Below are 20,549 nucleotides of genomic sequence, written 5' to 3'. Positions count from 1 at the left end.
TTTATAGAGTCCTGATCCTCAAGTTCTGAACGTTCAAATGAGAACGAAATTTATTTATTTCTTCTACAAATTACATTTTAATGCAATTTTCCCCAAATTAAAAGTTTATTACAATAATTTTACGTCACTAGAATAAAAAATTGATTATAAAATTTCTAAATGGAAACTTTCTCTTGTAATCAGTAATTTATAAAAATATTTTTAAAAATATATTTCGTTTGTTTGAACGTTCAAAAATTGCGGATTTACAGTATTTATAGAAATTTTTAACGAATTAATTTGTTACAAAAACTCGCACAGGCTGTAATAATTCTACGTTTTGCCTTATAGAGTAAATTAACAAATTTGTTACCTATAGAAATTTTATATTACGTAGATAAAAAAAAATTACGTAGATATTTTATATATACCTATAAAAAAATTATTTACCATTTCGTAAATAAACAAAATTTTAATAAAAATATTTACTGTGAAAAATTATTAATATTATTTTTGAAATATTATTTTTATTATGATATTACTATTATAATTATTAATATTTCGGAACTAAAAGAATCATTTTCGTTCTATAAATTAAATTACTATTATTATTATTAATATTATTAATTGTTATTATAATTATTAATATTTTCAACTATTATTATAATTTTTATTATTTTTTTAAAAAAGACTTTCCGCGTCTACTGTAAAAGTTGACAAATCCTTTTTATAATTTCCTTACATAAACCCATTTAGATAAATTGGTTTGAAACAAAAGTATGATCATAAATTATAATTATCTGGTTATAATTGTAATTAATAGTCAAATAGGAAAAAAATAAACCCGCATGCATGCTAATAAACTATTCTTATTAAACAATGAGATAAAAAAAGATTACGTGCAAGTGGAATTGTTTTCACACGTGCATTCAAAGACGCACAGGAAAGTTGCAGTTTAAACGTTAATGTCTTTCATATTAAAAGTTAACAAAAAAGAAAAATTGTGAAAAAAATATTTTTACTGATGCGCAATCGAGAAAATTTTATTTATTAAGCAGAAAAATATTTTGTAAACAAAGTTCGCTAAAACAAGAAAAAAGGAAAAAGAAAATTGAAATGATGAAATATTTTCTATTACTAATGCACTTTGTTTGCACATTTGCTCTAAATGCAGAACCAAGATTAGAAATTTCCCAAGGAAAATTGAAAGGCACTGTTTTTAAGTCGAGAAGTGGTAGAAAATACTCGGCATTTCTTGGCATTCCTTTCGCTCAACCTCCGATTGGAAATTTAAGGTAAACATTTTTATTTCGATAGAAGAAAAAAAACTGACAAACCCGGAAAAAAACACAAGTTTCGAAGGTTTTATCTTTTTGAACGAAAGAAATAAATTTCGTTGAATGTACGGAACTTTTACTAATTAAAAATTAAAAATATTTAATTTAAAATCAAATATTTTTCAAATTCAGAATTTTCAAATTTCTTTAAATATTTTTCAGATTCAGAAACCCTCTGCCAGCGAGAAATTGGAATGGTGTGCTGAATGCGACAAATTTTGGAAATGTGTGTCTACAACCATTCCAAAATGGATCTATTGGAAGTGAGGACTGCCTTTATTTGAATATTTACACTCCACCTGGGGCAAAACAATTACCGGTGATGGTCTGGATTCATGGCGGTAGTTTCATTGGAGGAAGTGGCAATATATTCCATGGGAATTATCTTCTAGACAAGAATATTATTTTGATAACTGTCAATTATCGTTTGGGAATTTTTGGCTTCTTTACATTAGGCGATTACAATAGTCCAGGAAATTTTGGCTTAAAGGATCAAGTTCTGGCTTTAAAATGGGTACAAGAGAATATTAGGGCATTTGGAGGTGATCCAAGGAAAGTAACATTGTTCGGAGAAAGTGCCGGTGGAGCGTCAGTCAGTCTTCATGCAATTTCAAAAGCAAGCAATGGTAATTCTCTTTTAAAGATTTGTCGCTAAAATTTATAACATTTAAATGAACGAAAAAATATTAAAATTCTTTACAGGAATCCAATTATTTTTTACAAATAATAAACTTCTTTGTAGGAATTAAATTATTTTCAATTAAATTTTAATTAAATTTTTCGAAAGAATTCAAGTATTTTTATATTATAAACAATAAAATTCTTCGCAGGAATTCAATTATTTTTTACAAATAATAAAAAATAATAAACTTCTTTGTAGGAATTAAATTTGGTAAAAATTGTAGGAATTCTATAAAAAAAATTAATTCATGATAAATATAATAAAATTCTTCTAAGAAATTCAATTATTTTCAATACAATTTCATTGAAATTTTTAGAAAATATTCAAAAGTTTAGATAAAATATCTAATAAGAATTTAATTATTTTTAAACAATTGTATAAAATTTAATAATAAAATTTTTAATTATAATTATTAAAAAACACGATTTTTAGAAAATCTTTAAAAACATTCTTCGCAACAATTAATGACTTTCAAAATTTTTAATTTACATTATTAAAAATAAATACAATATTTTCAAAAACTTCAAAGAAATTTTATGAAAATGACAACATTTTTTATTTCCAAATACAAATTTTTGAATTATTTGTAATCATAATTTAAAAAATTCATTTATTAAGTACATAATTAATTATTATTATTTATATCTTCAATAATTTTAATTTCTTCTCAAGAATTCAATTATTTTCCTAAATAATAACATTTTTCGGAAGAATTCAATTATTTTTTTATACCTATTGTAAAATCTTTGCAAAAATTCATTATTTTCAATAAAATTACACGAAAGAATTTAATTTTTTCGAAAATTATAATAAATCCTTCGAAACAATTCAATTATTTTTATAAATAGTAAAATTTCTTTACAAAAATTCAATTATTGTCAACAAAATTTTGATCAAATTTCTCTAAAGAATTCAATTATTTTCTAAAAATTTTATAAATCCTTCTAAACAATATTCAATTGTTTTCTATAAAATTTCACGAAGGAATTCAATTGTTTACTCAACTTACTATAAAATTTTCCAAATGAATTAAATTATTTTCTAAAATTTTAATAAATCCTCAGAAACAATTCAATTATTTTTATAAATAGTGAAATTCTTTGCAAAAATTCAATTGCTTTCAACAAAAATTTAATAAAATTTCTCGAAAGAATTAAATTATTTTCTAAAATTTTTTACAAATTCTTTAAAACAATTAAATTGTTTCCTTAAATATTAAAAATCGTCAATTAATGAATATAATTATTTTCAGGACTTTTTCACCAGTACATTATTCAAAGTGGCAGTTCTCTCAGTCCTTGGACTTGTCAAGAAAGTAGCATATTTAAGGAGCCAGTGATAAAAATTGCAAAAATGGTCAACTGTCCCTACAATAATTCGAAAATTCTCGTTAATTGTCTAAGAGGGAAAAAAGCGAAAGTGCTGTTAAATACAGATTCGGCATTCGATACTAGTTTAGGTTTTGCACCGGTAAAATGGGTACCTACAATAGAACCTGACAATAAATTTGCATTTCTAGCAGATAGTCCAAAAAATCTAATAGACAAAAATCAAATGAAAGATTTACCATTCATGAGTGGCATTGTTACTGACGAAGGATTATTAATTACTCACAGTGAGTAAATAAACGAAAAAATTCATTTTTTTGATTATTTTACACCAGTGAACTATGTATAAATTTATTATAATTAAATTCTAATTATAAATAATTTGGAAAAAATTCTAATTTTATTATAATTTTATTTATCGAATTTTATTCTACTTTTATTTTAAATCTAATTTTATTATAATTAATAAAAAGTTACTTCTAATTGATTAAGAAGGGATTATAATTTAATTTTAATTAATTAAGAAGGCATTCTAATTTAATTTTAATTAATTAAGAATTAATTCTAATTTAATTCTTCCAAATTTCGTTTTTTGCTTTTAGGTTTCTATGCAAATGAACAAATTTATAATTTCACGAGAAATAATGTGAGACAATTACTGGCATTCATTGCAGATTATTTTCTCGCTTTGAACAATACCAAAGAATTTGTGACAGAAGTTGAAAAATTTTATTTCAACAATTCATTTAATTCATCAAACAAATTTGAGGTGACAAAGTATTTAGTTTCACTAAATTTCTGAATGGTCAAATCAACAAAATTTATTAATTTTTTTGATAAATTTAAATTCTATCTCATAATAATAAAATAGAATTAAAAAATGTTTAAAAATATTTAATCTTTTCTTTTGCTTATTTACTTGAATAAATTTATTTGCTTATTTGCTTATTTTATTTGAATGAGTAATTTTTGAAAATATTTAATTATATCGAAAAAATTCGTTCATTCAAACGTTCAGAATTTTTTTTTCAACAAGATTTCTATTTTTCTTGTCAAAAAAAAAATAAATAAATAAATAAAAAAAATTATAATTAAAAAATAATTTTAAAAAAATGTTTAAAAATACAAAAATAATTGTTTCAGTTTTTAAAAGGTTTAACCGAAGTTATCAGCGACGGCGGATTTATTTATCCAGAATTGAGAATGGTACAGAAAGTAACGCCAAAAATGAAAAATCCAAATTATTTATATTCTTTTGGTTTTGCATTTTCACCAGAAAATAATGGCGTTGCCCATGGCTCAGATGTAGAATATTTATTTCCATCTTCAAACGTAAATTTACAAATGAGCGAAATAATGGTAGATCTCTGGACTTCATTTGCTATAAATGGGTAAAAATTTTCATTTACCATAATAAAAATTTTATTTTTTAAAATTAAATTTAATTTCCAACGAAAATTTCCAACCAAAATAAATTTTTAATCTTCCTAAAGTTCTGAACATTTAAATTCATTTCTTGTGCAAATTAAAATTTTTATAGTAATAATAATTGCCTCTGGTAATAAAAAAATATTTTTCATTCAAAAAAGAATAAAATTTTTCATTAACAATTTCTTTTTTTGAAGAAATTATGTAAAACGTTTATTAAACAAAACTTGATAAAAATTTAAATAGAAAAATATTTTTCCATATCTAAATTGTTGATTGTATTTTTGCAAATATTAATAAAAAAATTTCGGAAATTTGAACACGTTGAGAACTTACGGAAAAGAAAATTTATATATTTTAATTTAATACCTAAAAAATTAATTTAAAAATAAAATAAATTAATTATCGTTAATTATGTGAATTAATTAATTGAATTAATTGAATTAATTGAATTAATTATGTGAATTAATTCACGAAATTTAAATATTCCAGAAAACCAACATCAGATAAATTAAATAAGCCCGACATTTGGAAACCTTACAATATAGAGAATAATATTCATCTTCAAATTGGAAACATTAATAATAACATGGATCCAACTATTACACTTTCGAATTCTTTCTATTCAAAGCGAATGAATTTTTGGCAGACTAAATATCCGATTTAATTTATCTCTTTAATAATTATCAAATACATAATATATTGTCAGAAAATATTTGTTAATAAAAAGCAAAATTAAATCATAACTAAAAAAGTTTGTTTAATTTGCGAAAGAACTTTTATCAAAACAAGAAAAAAAAAGTTTTTTCCTTAAAAGAAAAATATTTCGAACTAAAGAATATTATTACATATTTTGCAAATAAAAATAATTCACTACTAGAAATTTAGAAAATATATATGTTTTATATAAACACAAAAAAAATTGTCTAACCAGAAAGATTAGCAGAAAAAAATTAATGAATAATAAATAAAAATAATTGCCTTGAATATATGCTCCAATAATTGTTTTTCAACTATATTATTGCATAAAGTAAATATAAATGTCAATTCTGCTTTATCAGCTGAAAATTGCCAAGATAGAGAATAAGTCGATTGCATACCGGTAACTCATAAAATACATAGAAAGTTAATTACTAATTTTATTAGTATGTGAATCAACACTAATACAAATTTAAAACGTCAACAGTGAGACGACAGTGAAATAATAATTTTTTTCCAGTGTCGCATTTTTTACAATAAATTAAATTTCACATAATTAATCAATATAAATAATCATTGATTCATAAATAAAATAAGATGATATATTTTCGAAAATATTTTTAAAATTAGAATTTAAAATTTTATTCGCAAAGAAGAAAAATTAGGTTTAGAATAAAAAAAATGTTTCGCAAAAAACTTCATCGATTTCTGTTCACTAAATCGAATAACGTCAATAAACATACTACACACGTGATATTATTATTTACAAATATAAATATGTATAATTATTTGAACGCACATTGAAAATTTACATAATTTTTTTGTCCGGAAAATATTATAACTTAGTTTTAGAAATAAAATATTTCAAATGAAATTAAAATTGAAATAATAATCGAAAATAATAAATTACAATATTAAATTAAATAATAAAATATAATATTTAAAAATATGGTGAATAGAGAATGGGTAAACATATTTTTTCTCTGTATTTTTTGTGTTTCGTGTTTAATTGCTGAACCGATAGTTCAAATATCGGAGGGTTTTTTAAGAGGAAGTGTTGAAATTACCAGAAAGGGGAGAAAAATTAGCAAATTTCTCGGCATTCGTTATGCTCAACCTCCTGTAGGAAATTTGAGGTAAATTAAGCTTTAATTATATTACAACTTAATTTTTAATTGCCTACTACTCCGATTAAAATCAACTCGGACGTAAAAGTTTATTCAATTTTTTAATTTAATATTAAAATTTTAATTTAATTAAAATTAAATTTATTCTTTGATTTGAATTTATTTAATTTAATTTAATTATGTAAATAATAATGTAATTGAATTTAATCAATTAATTACTTGAATTTTATTTAATATTTGATTTTAATATTTAAAATCAAAAAGGAGAGAAAAGTTGAAGAATACTTAATACTCTTTTCCTTTATTTTAAAATTAATTAAATTAATTAAAAATCAATTTAAATTAATTAATATTTTTAATATTTCAATTAAATATTTCTCAAATAGATTTCGAAGTCCTTTACCAGCAGAGTCGTGGGAAGGGATTCAAAATGCCACCGAAGATGGAAATCAATGTCCACAATTTGCCCCATATACGAAAAAATATGTTGGAAACGAGGACTGTTTGTACTTAAATGTTTATACACCTTTATTGGAGTTTAATTCAAACAGGGTAAACAATAAATTTTCGAGTATTTAAGAATAAAATACTATCTTCTAGATATTAATAATAATCGTTGTATTCGAGTAATCTGTTTGCAGTTTGACGTTAGTTGATAATTGCTTTTTCCTTTCTCAAATTTTTGAAAATTTAAAAAAAATTTTTAAATTCTTGTGTTTATTAACAATTCTTAGTCAAAAAATTTTTTACTAGCCCTAACTTATGACTAGAACAATTCGAATAGTTATCTGAGTCATAAAAAATTATTTAATTAACAATTCATAAAAAGTAACCACAGCCGATAATTAGCAGAAGATGAAAAATTATTTTTTGAGCGAACTATATCTACTGTTTACTAACAATTTTTGGTCACAAAATTTGTTACTGGACCTAAACTATTGTTAGAACAATTCTAAAAATTATCCGAGTCATAAAAAATTATTTAATTTAAAATTTATAAAAAGTAACCACAGCCGCCAATCAGCAGAAGATGAAAAATTATTTTTTGAGCGAACTTTATCTTCTGTTTACTAACAATTTTTGATCACAAAATTTTTTACTGGTCCTAAACTATTGTTAGAACAATTCTAAAAATTATCCGAGTCATAAAAAATTATTTAATTTAAAATTTATAAAAAGTAACCACAGCCGCCAATTAGCAGAAGATGAAAAATTATTTTTGAGCGAACTTTATCTTCTGTTTGCTAACAATTTTTAGTCAAAACAGTTTTTACTGGTCCTAGACTATTGCTAGAACAATATTTTAATAATTATCTGAGACATGAAAAATTATTTAATTAAAAATTCATAAAAAGTAACCACAGCCGATAATCAGCAGAAGATGAAAAATTATTTCTTGAGCGAACTTTATCTCCTCTTTACAAACAATTCTTTGTCAAGAAATTTTTTACTGGTCCCAATTTATAGCTAGAACAAAATTTTCTCAAAAATCTTTAAAAACAGGCAAAATTTCAGAAAATTTTTTAAGTTTCATTCTAGTTCTATGTCTTCCATACCTTTTTCTAAATTCCATACCTTTTCCAGGATTTCCAGGCTCTGTGGCAACCATGTATTTATAAAATAATTGAATTGTTTAGAACGATTTATTAGAATTTTGGAAAATTATTGAATTATTGCGGGGAGAATTATATCAAAATTTTTGAGAATGTAAACAATAATAATTTATGTTGTACATAATAAGTGAATTTTTTAAATCTCGATTATGAAAATATTTAATTCTTTATATTTGAAAATACAAAAATTTTGGAATTTGCATAACAATAATAAGTTGATTACTATTGCATAAACAAAGTATTGAAAAATTACTTGCAGGTAAATTATTCAAAGAATGGAAAATTACTTCCCGTCATGGCATGGATTCATGGAGGTGATTTTGTCGCAGGAAATTGTAGTACCACAACATTTGGCGGTACTTTTCTTCTCGACGAGGATGTCATTTACGTTTGTATGAATTATCGTGTAGGAATATTGGGCTTTTTAAAATCTGACGATTTAGCAGCACCTGGCAATTATGGATTAAAAGATCAAGTCCTGGCTTTGAAATGGATACAAAAGAATATTCCCTCATTTGGCGGTGATCCGAAACGTGTCACTCTTTTTGGCGAAAGTGCCGGTGCTGTTTGCGTTCATCTTCATGTATTATCAGAAGCATCAAATGGTAAACATTAAAATTCACTGTTTCCTTGAATTTATTTCAAATTTCACACAAAATGAAAAAAAAAATTCGTCTGGAGTGTCAGTCACTTTCTTGTGATCCTTTTCTTCAGTTATAAACAAAAGTATTTAGGAAGAAAGAAACAAAGATAGTAAACATAAAGTATAAATCAATTTTCAGGACTTTTCCAGCAGTACATAATGGAAAGTGGAACTGCCCTGTTTCCTTGGGGATTTCAATCAAGGAACTCAAACAAAACGAGTATTAAACAATTGGGCATGGTGATGTTTTGCCCAACAACATCCACCAACGACATTGTTGAATGTTTACGAAACATGGAACTTGACAACTTGCTGTACGATAGTCACAAATATGAAAATTTTGCAAGATACGCTTTAAAAACTTGGACACCAACTGAGGAAATGGAAGGAGAAGAAGCTTTTCTTGTAGAGACTCCGGAAAGTCTGATTGCGAAAGGGAAAATGAAAGATTTGCCTTTTATAACCGGAACGGTAAAAGATGAAGGTCTAATAGCCACATTGTGTAAGTTTTACATTCCTAAATAAATTTTTAAATGAATGTTTTTTAAAATTCAATTTCTATAAAGAATTTTATCAACAAATTTTTAAATAATTGAATTCTTTCGACGGAAATAATAATAACTATTAATAATTCCTATAATAACAAGTAGATTTTCAATTACAGTTCTCCATTCAAGTTCTTATTGGTATTATTACATCAGATTCGTTATAAACGAATTTTTCGACTTTGTGTCAAAATACTACCTCCGATGTAAAAATGTTGATGAATTCAAAGTCCTAATTAAAGACTATTATTTTAATGGTTCATTCTGGGGTTCCAAACAGAACGTAAGTTGACAATCGAATCTAATTTTTTCTCTTCAATTTAATCCGTTTTCTTTCTTAATGTAATTTAATTTAATTATTAATTAAAATTTTATTAATTATTAATTAACATTATATTAATTATTAATTAACATTATATTAATTATTAATTTTAAATTATTTTGAAGGACCTTAATTGGATAAATAAATAATTTTGACTTTTTTGTGGCCTTTGGTCCAAAACCAAAGGCCACAAAAAAGTCAAAATTCTGATTTATTAATTAATTTTAATTTCACACATATTGTTATCGATTATCGATATTTTTTTTCCAAGTTTATTTCAGATATAACAAAATTCGTGGGCGATGCATTCTTCTTTTATCCACAATTAAAATTACTCACCATTGCGGAAAAAAATATGAAGAGTTCATTTTACGTTTATTCTTTTGAATATCGAGGAACATTTAGTTTCACTTCGAATGCATTGAGGGAAAATTCTAATATTGGCGTTTGCCACACTGATGAGCTAACTTATTTATTCCCTTCAGAACCAATATCTTTTGGTTTAGTAAATTCAAATTTAAATCTTAGCTCAACAGATGAAATAATGATTGATACAATGGTGGATCTATGGACTTCATTCGCTATAAATGGGTAAAACACTATTTATTATAGTACAAGGAAAGAATAATTTTAAAAATTTTCAGAAGAGAATAGTAAAAAAACAAAAAAAATTTATTTTTCCAGGAAACCAACATCAAAGAATTTGAAACCATCCGACTTATGGGAGTCGTACAGTAGAAATGAAAGTTATTTGCAAATTGGCAATATGACTGAACCGTCGGTGACACTTGAAAGAAATTTTTTGAAAGATCGAATGGATTTTTGGAAGGATAATTTAATGACAATAATAAAAGATTGCCTTTAAATATTAATATTTAAATGAAAAAATTGTTAAATACAAAGAATAATTTTAAATTATTAATAATAAATGAAAATTATTAATAATGAATGAAAATTATTAATAATAAATAAAAATTATTAATAATAAATGAAAATTATTAATAATAAATGAAAATTATTAGTAATAAATAAAAATTATTAATAATAAGTAAAAATTATTAATACACAAATTAATAAATTATAAAATTCAAAACAATTTACAATAGAAATAATTTAAAATTCAAAACTCCAATTTGCAATCTTCACAAAAAATTTTCTTCTATCAACGATAATAATAACCATAAGTATAAAATAGAAATAAATTCAAGTTTGGTCAAATTAATAATTAAAAACATATTTTGCACAACAGAAAAAAGAATAATTTCTAAATTATTCAATGTTTACTCTCAAAAAAAAAAAGAAAATAACTTAAAATATTTTGAAGGCTTTTTCTCTCAGAATGTAATTCAAGGACAAATTATTTTATCATAGTAAATAATTCCACACCCATTATCCGTTAACACGAATCTTAACATTAATAAAGATAAAACAAAAAGTAGTCGCAAATGCTTTTTATGCCAAGGATCAAAATTATGAATAACTATTTGATAATAATAAGCCTGAGATTTGAAAAAATCTTTGTAAATAATATGAAAAATATTTTTTTTAAATTTTGTTCTTCAATCACGTTTAAAAAAAAGGCAAAAATAATCAGTTTTAATTAATAATTAGAATTCAATTCAATTTATACTAAAAGACAATTTAAATTCAGTTCAATTCAAATTTCAATTCAAATTTCAATTCAATTAAATTAAAATTAAATTAGAATTTAAATTATATTAAATCAAAATTTCAATTAAATTGAAACTAAATTACAATTTAAATCCAATTCAAACTAAATTACAATTTAAATTCATTTAAAACTAAATTACAATTTAAATTCAATTCAAACTAAATTACAATTTAAATTCGATTCAAATTAAATTAGAAATTAGAATTCTTATCTAAAAATTTAAATTCAATTCAAATTTTAATTAAATAAGAATTTAAATTAGTATAACTTAAATTTAAATTACTTTACACTATTAAGAAAAAAACGTCTAATTTGAAAACCGCAAAATTCACTATCAAATGAATTTGTTTTTAAATAAAACATTCTGCATTTCTCATTCACAATAGAAATTATTTAAAATTCAAAACTACAATTAGCAATGATAACATAAAATTTTCCTTAAGTTGAAAAATAACCAATATTATCAATTTCAACTAGCGGTAAAAGAATATTCTCTATTTTCAAACATTTAATTTTTTTAAAAGTCATGAATGGAAATTTAAAAAATATTCAATACTAATAAAAATACTTATAATTATAAAAATCTAATAATAAAAATAAAGGTAACACTAATTTAAAATGAATACAAAATATTAAATTTAAAATAATAATAATAAAAATAATAAAATATTTTAATAACGATAATAAATATTCGAATTATCTTGACGCTTTGCACAGGCGTTTAAATAGAAGAACGTTTTAAAAATGAGAGATCAGTTCCTCCCAAGATTTCACAGACGACTAACGTTTATTAATGTATAAAACAAACAAAAAAAAAATGACAAGTGAAAAAATTTCATTCTTTATAATCATCAATTATCTCTGGATCTATGGATTATGTGTTTATAATAAACCGATAGTTAAAATTCATCAAGGCGAAATTGAAGGGAAAATTCAACAATCGAGAAATGGAAGATACTTCTCTTCATTTCTTGGAATTCCATATGCTTTACCTCCAATTAATAATCTCAGGTATAATATTTTTTTTAATATAGAGTTAATAATTAAATAATTAATTGCCTAATTAAAATGAATTAATTTAGTTTAATATATTTGAAATATTTTATTTTAAATTTAATATCCAAGAAATATTAAATTTAATATTCATTTTGGGAAAAATAATTACAGTATTTAGTATTTCTAGAATTTTTTTTAATGATAAATATTTATATCCTTTGGAATAATTTTTTAAAAGAATTTCTACTACTTTAAATTCGCTAATACTAGAATTTAAAAAATTGTAATCGAATTCTTTAAAACGATTCAATTATTTTCAAAAAATATTCGATATTCAATTATTTTCAACAGAATTCAAAAGAATTCAATTATTTAAATAAAGTTTTTATTAAAAAAATTGTATTTAAAAAAAAATTGATAAAATTCAACCAAAATTCAATTCTTGTCATATAAATAATAAAATTTCCACAGGAATTCATAATTAATTTAGAATAGAATTTTCAAAAAAAATTTCGAAAAAATCAATTATTTAACAAAATTTTTATACAACTCTTCACAATAATTCAATTACTTTCACTATAATAATAACATTTTTCATGAAAATTCAATTATTTTTATAAATAGTAAAATTCTTCGCAATAATTCAATTATTTTTATAAATAATAAAATTCTTCTCAGGAATTCAATTATATTTTTTAAATTTTCAATAAAATTCGTTGCAAGAATTATTTTAAAAAATTTCAATGAAATTCTTTGTTATAATAATTGAATTGTTTTCAATATTATTTGAAACAAATTTTTTGAAAGAATTCAATTATTTTCTAAAATTTTAATAAATCCTTAGCAACAAATCAATTATTTTTATAAGTAGTAAAACTGTTTGCAGGATTTCAATTATTTTCAAAACAATTTTAATTAAGTTCCTCTGAAGAATTCAATTTAAAGAAAAATTAGAATATTTCGAATAAATTCAATTATTTTCTAAAATCTTAATAAACCCTTCGAAACAATTCAATCATTTTTATAAACAGTAAAATTCCTCGCAAGAATTCAATTATTTTTATAAATAGTAAAATTCTTTGCAGGAATTTAATTATTTTTAAAACAATTTTTAATTGAATTCCTCGGAAGAATTCAAATATTTTCAAATATTTCAATTAAATGAATTGCGCGAAAAATGAAACTATTCTTAAAAATTTTAATAAAAATCACTAAATAAATAAAATTCTTTCAAAGAATTCAATCATTTTAAAAAAATTTTAATGAAATTCTTTATAATATTTGAATTGTTTTTAATATAATTTTAATAAATGTTTTTTAAAGAATTCAATTATTTTCATAAATAATATACAATTTTCAAAGAAATTCAATTATTTGAAACACAATTTTCAAAAAATTTAAAAAAGAAAATTATTTCTTTAAAAAGGTTTTTTTAAAATCTTCTCAAGAATGCAATTATTTGAATAACTTTATTAAAGTTCAGTGACAAAAATTCAATTTTTTCCATAAATAATAAAATTCGTCTTTGGATTTCAATTATTTTTAATACAATAAATTTTAATCGAATTCCTTAAAAAATGTAATTATTTGAAAAAATTTGATATAATTAGTTTCTTTAGAGTGTAATAATTATTTTCAATTCATTTTTAATTACATTTCTTCAATGAATGTAATTATTATAAAAAATTTTAGTGCAACTCTTTACAATAATTCAATTACTTTTTACTAATAATAACATTTTTCATGGAAATTCAATTTTTTAAAAAAATTTTTGATAACATTCTAAGCAAGATTTCAATTATTCTCAAAAATCTTAATAGAATTCTTTGTAAAATTTAATTATTTTAAAAAACTTTTCGTAATTTAGTGATTTTTATTATCTATACTATTTTCATAAAATTTCCAAACAGAATTCAATTATTTAAAAAATTTGTTGTAAAAATCTTCGTAAGAATTCAATTTTTTTCATTAATAATCAAAATTTCTCAGGAATTGAATTATTTAAATTAGAATTTGTATAAAATTAGTCGAAAGAAATGAATTATTTAAAATTTTTTATAAAATTCTTTCCAAGATTTAAATTATTTTTACAAATATTTAAATTCTTTCACGAATAATAAAATTCGTTGCAGGAATTCAATTTATTAGCATCAGGATAAGAAAGAAGTAATTAAATTTTTGATGAAAATTAGGAAAAAGTTAGGAAAATATTTATTGTTAGTTTTTTTTTATTTTATTCGTTATTAGCTTTTTTGTTTCATTTATTATCAGTTTTTTTATTTGATTTATTATTAGTTTTTTTTATTTTATTCATTATTAGTTTTTTGTTACATTTATTATCAGTTTTTTTATTTTACTTATTTATTAGTTTTTTTTAATGTTTCCTATTTTTTAAATTTATTAATATTATTCTCGTAAATTTTTTCTCAAAGCAGTATAAAATTTTTCAGATTTAAAAGTCCACAACCTGCAGAATCATGGACAGGAAAGCTTGAAGCACATAAAGATGCAAATATGTGTCCACAAATGAATGGCTCACGTGTTATCGGCGACGAAGATTGCCTCTACATAAATGTTTATGCACCGTTTACAGATTTTAATAATTTCACAGTAATTTTCGACTAAAATTTATCTACTTAAAAAAAATCTAAATTAAACAATAATATTTATCTAATTAATTTAAGGATGAAATTATCTTTTTTTATATAGAAAAATGAGACTCAAAAAAATTTAACAGCAGTTATGGTGTGGATTCATGGAGGTGCATTTGTCGAGGGAAGTAGTCAATCTACTCTTTACAGTCCAGGATTTCTTCTTGATAAAAATATTGTTCTCGTTACATTTAATTATCGTTTGGGAATATTGGGTTTTTTAAGTACAGGAGATTCAGTTGCGCCCGGTAATTATGGCCTTAAAGATCAAGTTCTCGCTTTAAAGTGGATTCAAAATAATATTCAATTCTTCGGAGGAAATCGTAGTCGTGTTACAATATTTGGCGAAAGTGCTGGTGGATCGAGTGCAAGTTTACATGCATTTTCTAATAATTCAAAGGGTAATAGAAAATTTACTTTTATTTATTTTTATTTTTATTTACTAACATTTTTTATCTACTATTATTATTTTCGTCGAAACAATTCAATTATTTTCAAAAATTTTCACAATATTCTCCTCAAGAATTCAATTACTCTAATAAATAATAAAATTCTTCGCAGGTAGCAATTATTTTCAATACAATTTTAATTGAATTCCTCGAAATGATTTAATTAATTTAATTAATTTAATTAATTTAATTAATTTAATTAATTTAATTAATTTAATTAATTTAATTAATTTACTTAATTTTAATAAAATTATTTGAAACAATTCAATTATTTATTTATTTTTCAGGATTATTTCATCAATACATAACACAAAGTGGAAATGCATTTGTTCCGTGGACTTTTCAGAATAAAACATATTTTGCGTCATTTGTCAAAAAATTGGGTCTTTTCTTTGGCTGCATTACATTTAATTCGGAGGATTTAATAAAATGTTTACAGACAAAATCAATTGATAAATTGCTATCCACAAGTGTTACTTTCAGTACAATTGCACGATTTGCCAAATTAACATGGACCCCAACTAATGAACCCGAATCGGAAGATGCATTTTTAACTGACACACCGGAGAATTTAATTGCACAAAATAAACTTCGCGAGTATCCATTCATTTCCGGTAATGTTATTAATGAAGGACTCATGATAACAGAACGTAAGTTAAACAAATTTTCATTATAAAAGAGAATCAAAATTATTTCTTTATTCTAATTTCTTTTAATGTATCAATGTTGCTTGTTAACGTATATATCAAATTTTTTTTAACTTTGCAAATTTGTTCTCAAGTACAGGGCTCGAACCAGTGAAAGTATTTAAAAATACGGATTTTACGGACCAAAAATTATTATTTTCAAGAATTTTTAACAAAAATTCTTCTTTAAATCGACTATTTTTCATAATTTTCGAAAAAGTTCTGTGACAATTTTTAAATCCATTTGTTTACAATATTCAATTTTTCGAAATTTCAATTATTCGTGAATTCTTCAATTAAATGTATATTAGAAAATAAAAACTTCAAATAATAAAAGATTCAATTAAACTTTTTCAAAAAAATTATTTTTAAAATTCAATTATTTTTAAAAATTCACGCTACATTGCTAATATTCAATTATCTAAAATTTTAACTGAAATTCATTTTTAAATCAATTTTTATTACAAAATTCTACTAGAATTCAATTATTTAAATACAAACAAGACAATTTATTGAATAATTGAATGTTTTTTAAAATTCAATTCCCATAAAAAATTTTATCAACAAATTTTTAAATAATTGAATTCTTTAGGCGAATTTTAATAGAATTTTAAAGAAATAATTACATTTTTTGAAGAATTCGATCAAAATTGTATTAAAAATAATTGAAATTCTGCGATGATTTTTATTATTTATTAAAATAATTGGATTTACGCCAAGAATTTCATTATTTATTAGAATAATTGAATTTTTCACAAGAATTTTATCACAATTTTTGAAAATAATTAAAATATTTCGAAAAATTTTAGAAAAATTGTATTAAAAATAATTGAATTCCTACAAAGAAATTTATTATTTATTATAGAATAATTGAATTTTTGCTAAGAATTTTATCACAATTTTTGAAAACAATTGAGTACTTTCCAGGAATTTCATTAAAATTGTATTGCAAATAATTGAATTCTCTCAAAGAAATTTATTATTGACTAGAATAATTGACTTTTTACGAAGAATTTTATTCAACTTTTTTTAAAAATAATTGAATTGTTTTGAAGAACTTCTTTGAATATTTTGAAAATAGTCGAATTTTTTATTAAATAAAATTTCAATCGGTAATTTTGAAGTTTATTTAATTTTATGAATAACTTCTTCCAATAATTAAATTTCTTTCAAGTTTTTAAAGTAATCGAGTTTGTTAATAATAATTACGAAGTTGAAGTCTACAACGTTGATCAACGAAAAAAATTTATTTAATGCAATGAAGTATTTTTAATTTAATATTTAATTGTAAAATAATTATTATCAAAACATAATTATATAAATCCTTTTTTTCTAAATACTTTTTTGTCAATATTGCTGTGTAATTTTTAATTAATTTACTCAATGAACAATTTTTTTTCGTTGATCAACGTTGAGGACTTCAACTTGGTCAATAATTATAATTAAAAATTTGATAATTGAATTTAATAAAATTTTTCACGAATTGAATTGAATTGGATTTCTCTGAGAATTTCATTACAATTCTTTAAAATAATTGAATTCATTTAAGAGATTTTATTAACAAATTGAAAACAGCTGAATTCTTTAGCTGAATTTGAATTGAATATTTCTTAAAATTTAATTCCCATAAAGAATTTTATCAATAAATTTTTAAATATAATTGAATTCTTTAGACAAATTTTTTATAAATTGAATTCTTCCGAAGAATTCAATTAAAATTGTTTTGAAAATAATTGAAATCCTGCGATGATTTTGAATATTTATAAAAATAATTGAATTCCTGCTACGATTATTATTCAAATTTTAAAAAATAATTGAAATCCTGAAAAGAATTTAATTATTTATAATATAATTGAATTCTTACGAAGAATTTAAAAAAAATCTGTTAAAATAATTGATTTTTTTCGAAGAATATTAGGAAAATTCTGTTTTAAATAATTGAATTCCTGTAAAAATTGTATTATTTATGAAAATAATTGAATGATTGCGAAGAAGTTTATAAAAAATTTGTAAATAATTGAATTCCTGTTAAATTTTTATTATTTTATGAAAATAATTAAAGGTTTGCGTAGAATTTTATTAAATTTTTTTTAAACAATTGAATTCTTTTGGAAAATTTTATTAAAATAGTAGATATTTAAAAATCATTAAATTGAGGAAATTTTTTAAAAATAATTGAAATTTTGCCAAGAGTTTTAGTAAAATTTTTGAAAATAATTGAATTTCGGAGAAGAATTTAATTATTTTTAAAAATAATTGAAATTTTGACGGGAATTTAAGAAAAATTTTGAACATAATTGAATTTCTGCGAAGAATTTTATTACTTTGAAAAATAATTGAATTTCTGCAATCATTTTTAATTTCTTTAAAATCCTTCTAAACTATATTGTTCAATTTACGAACTGTTCGTCTTTTCTCAATCAAATTAAGTATTTTACAGACTTTTTTTTTCAAAGAAACTGAATTTTACGTACTTCAAGAAAATTTACGGACCTTTACGAGATTTACGGACCTAGTGCGAGCCCTGCAATCAACAATTTTTTAATAAGCATCAAATTCTTTTTTGAATGTATCAAATTTTTTTTATTTATCTAAACAATTTTCTTAATTTGAAATTAAATAACTTTTCCTGAATAAATTGAACAAATTTCTGATTTGTACATAATTTTTTTCTATTTATTTATTTAGTAATTTTCCTTGAAGTTTTTTTTTAAATTTTTTTTCTCTCTTTTTATTCTCTAATATTTTTTTTATTGTTTTCTATTCCAATTTTAATAATTTTTAATAATAATTAATAGCATAATTAAAATCAATTTTCAAACGGAAAGTATTGAGACGAACAAAAAATGATTTTCAATTTCAGTTCTATATGCAAGTAATTTGGCTTATACGACAATTAGACTCGGTTTAGATGAGTTTATCAATTATTTTTCAAACTACTACTTGCATCCCAAAGATAAAAATCAATTTAGAATCGAAGTCAAGAAGAAGTATTTCAGTAAAGGCATTTTTAGCTCGAAAGAAGAGGTTTGAGACACAATAATGAAAATATTCTATACAGAAAATATTTAAAATAATAATAATAATAATACTTTTTATGATAATTAAAAAATATTGAAAATATATTAATTATTTAATGATAATAATAGCAAACAATAAAAGTAATAATTATTTACAGTTTGTTGTAGGACTAACAAGATTTGCAACAGACGCATTTTTTAATTATCCTCTACTAAAATATATTCAAACTTTATCGGAAAAATTTCAAAGTCCCGCCTATTTCTACAGTTTTGGCTATCAAGGCCGCGAGAGTATTATAAAGTCATTGAAAAAAAATTATGGCGATCCTAAAGTTGGTCACACAGATGATTTGGATTATTTATTTCCAAAAAAATCAGTTATTATCAAGGGACAAGATCAAATTATATCCGAATTAATTGTCGATTTATGGACATCATTCGCAATTACTGGGTGAGACATTTAATAAATATAATAATTAAATATTAATCAGAATCTCTATTTATAGTTAAAAATTCGAAATTAAATTTTTTTTCTCAAGAAAACCTACATCTGATCTCTTGGAAAACCCAAATCTATGGACGCCTTATCGAGAGAGCAAAAATTATTTAAACATTTCCGGCAGTATTTTGGATATTGACATGAAAGTATCAGTTGATGATTCTTATTTTTTTGATCGTATGGATTTTTTTTCAAGAATTTTGAGTAATTACTATTTCAAATAATTTATAATTGTTAAATAATTGTTAATAATAGCTAATTACTGTAATTAATTATGTAAGTTAATTGTAATAGTTAATTATAGTAATTAATTGGTACTAGTTGATTGTAGGTAATAGTTAATTACATTAATTAATTGTATTAGTTAATTGTAATAGTTAATTATAGTAGGTATAATTAATTCGTATTAGTCGATTGTAATAATTAATTACAGTAATTAATTGTATTAGTTAATTAAGTAGTCATAAAAGTTCAGTTATAAAAATCAAGATTAAAAAAAATTATCGAAAATAAATGACGATTGGAATAAATTGCGAATAATAATTATCAATTTTGTTCATACACTCGATTCTGTTTGAGTAATGTAAAGCGACATTTTATTTAATTGAGAGCAATTTGAATTATGAAAAAGAACTACTAACTTCTACTTCTTACTTTCGAGTGAAGTGAAAATGAGGGTGAAAAACGTCTTGGAAAGTGCACTTTCATGTTTCAGAAAAATTATGTTTCATATTTAAAATTGCAATACAACTTGCGATGTTAAAAGCAAAAACTTTAGTAAATTTTCAAACTGAAAATAAGTTTCCTATATAAAATATAGGGAAACTTTTGATATTCAATTTACAATTTTCTTTTAATTGCGCCCTTATTTTG

At 22.1% G+C, this 20,549-nt stretch overlaps 3 protein-coding genes across 3 annotated transcripts; all 3 read left to right on the top strand.

Moving 5' to 3' along the window:
- Positions 1-685: 685 nt before the first annotated feature.
- Positions 686-5,500, top strand: LOC122507001 (esterase FE4-like). Its single transcript, XM_043619475.1, has 6 exons — positions 686-1,274; positions 1,479-1,942; positions 3,251-3,613; positions 3,929-4,095; positions 4,470-4,717; positions 5,247-5,500. The coding sequence occupies exons 1-6, from the start codon at positions 1,096-1,098 to the stop codon at positions 5,419-5,421; spliced, it is 1,596 nt and encodes a 531-aa protein (XP_043475410.1). The 5' UTR covers positions 686-1,095; the 3' UTR covers positions 5,422-5,500.
- Positions 5,501-6,401: 901 nt separating this feature from the next.
- Positions 6,402-10,556, top strand: LOC122506949 (esterase E4-like; the record flags this gene model as incomplete). The annotated part of the gene is made up of 7 exons (XM_043619396.1): positions 6,402-6,589; positions 6,967-7,132; positions 8,453-8,798; positions 8,976-9,338; positions 9,501-9,664; positions 9,975-10,294; positions 10,388-10,556. Coding segments are annotated over exons 1-7 (1,716 nt in total), but the record flags the coding sequence as incomplete, so codon positions are not given.
- A 1,561-nt stretch (positions 10,557-12,117) lies between these two features.
- On the top strand, positions 12,118-20,549 carry LOC122507000 (esterase E4-like). Its single transcript, XM_043619474.1, has 7 exons — positions 12,118-12,386; positions 14,822-14,981; positions 15,081-15,423; positions 15,759-16,121; positions 19,021-19,184; positions 19,336-19,628; positions 19,717-20,549. The coding sequence occupies exons 1-7, from the start codon at positions 12,169-12,171 to the stop codon at positions 19,898-19,900; spliced, it is 1,725 nt and encodes a 574-aa protein (XP_043475409.1). The 5' UTR covers positions 12,118-12,168; the 3' UTR covers positions 19,901-20,549.

This window comes from Leptopilina heterotoma, unplaced genomic scaffold (genome assembly GCF_015476425.1).
Source record: "Leptopilina heterotoma isolate Lh14 unplaced genomic scaffold, ASM1547642v1 Lhet_44, whole genome shotgun sequence".
Taxonomy (NCBI): domain Eukaryota; kingdom Metazoa; phylum Arthropoda; class Insecta; order Hymenoptera; family Figitidae; genus Leptopilina; species Leptopilina heterotoma.
Note: the sequence above shows the minus strand (reverse complement) of the source record. Positions and strands in the feature narration are given on the sequence as shown.

Coding starts and splice junctions, on each gene's coding strand:
- LOC122507001 (XM_043619475.1), top strand. CDS start 1,096: ATGATGAAATATTTTCTATTACTAATGCACTTTGTTTGCACATTTGCT. Junction 3,614..3,928: donor AGGATTATTAATTACTCACA/GTGAGTAAATAA, acceptor TTTTGCTTTTAG/GTTTCTATGCAAATGAACAA. Junction 4,718..5,246: donor ACTTCATTTGCTATAAATGG/GTAAAAATTTTC, acceptor TAAATATTCCAG/AAAACCAACATCAGATAAAT.
- LOC122507000 (XM_043619474.1), top strand. CDS start 12,169: ATGTATAAAACAAACAAAAAAAAAATGACAAGTGAAAAAATTTCATTC. Junction 15,424..15,758: donor ATTTTCTAATAATTCAAAGG/GTAATAGAAAAT, acceptor TTTATTTTTCAG/GATTATTTCATCAATACATA. Junction 19,185..19,335: donor TTTTTAGCTCGAAAGAAGAG/GTTTGAGACACA, acceptor AATTATTTACAG/TTTGTTGTAGGACTAACAAG.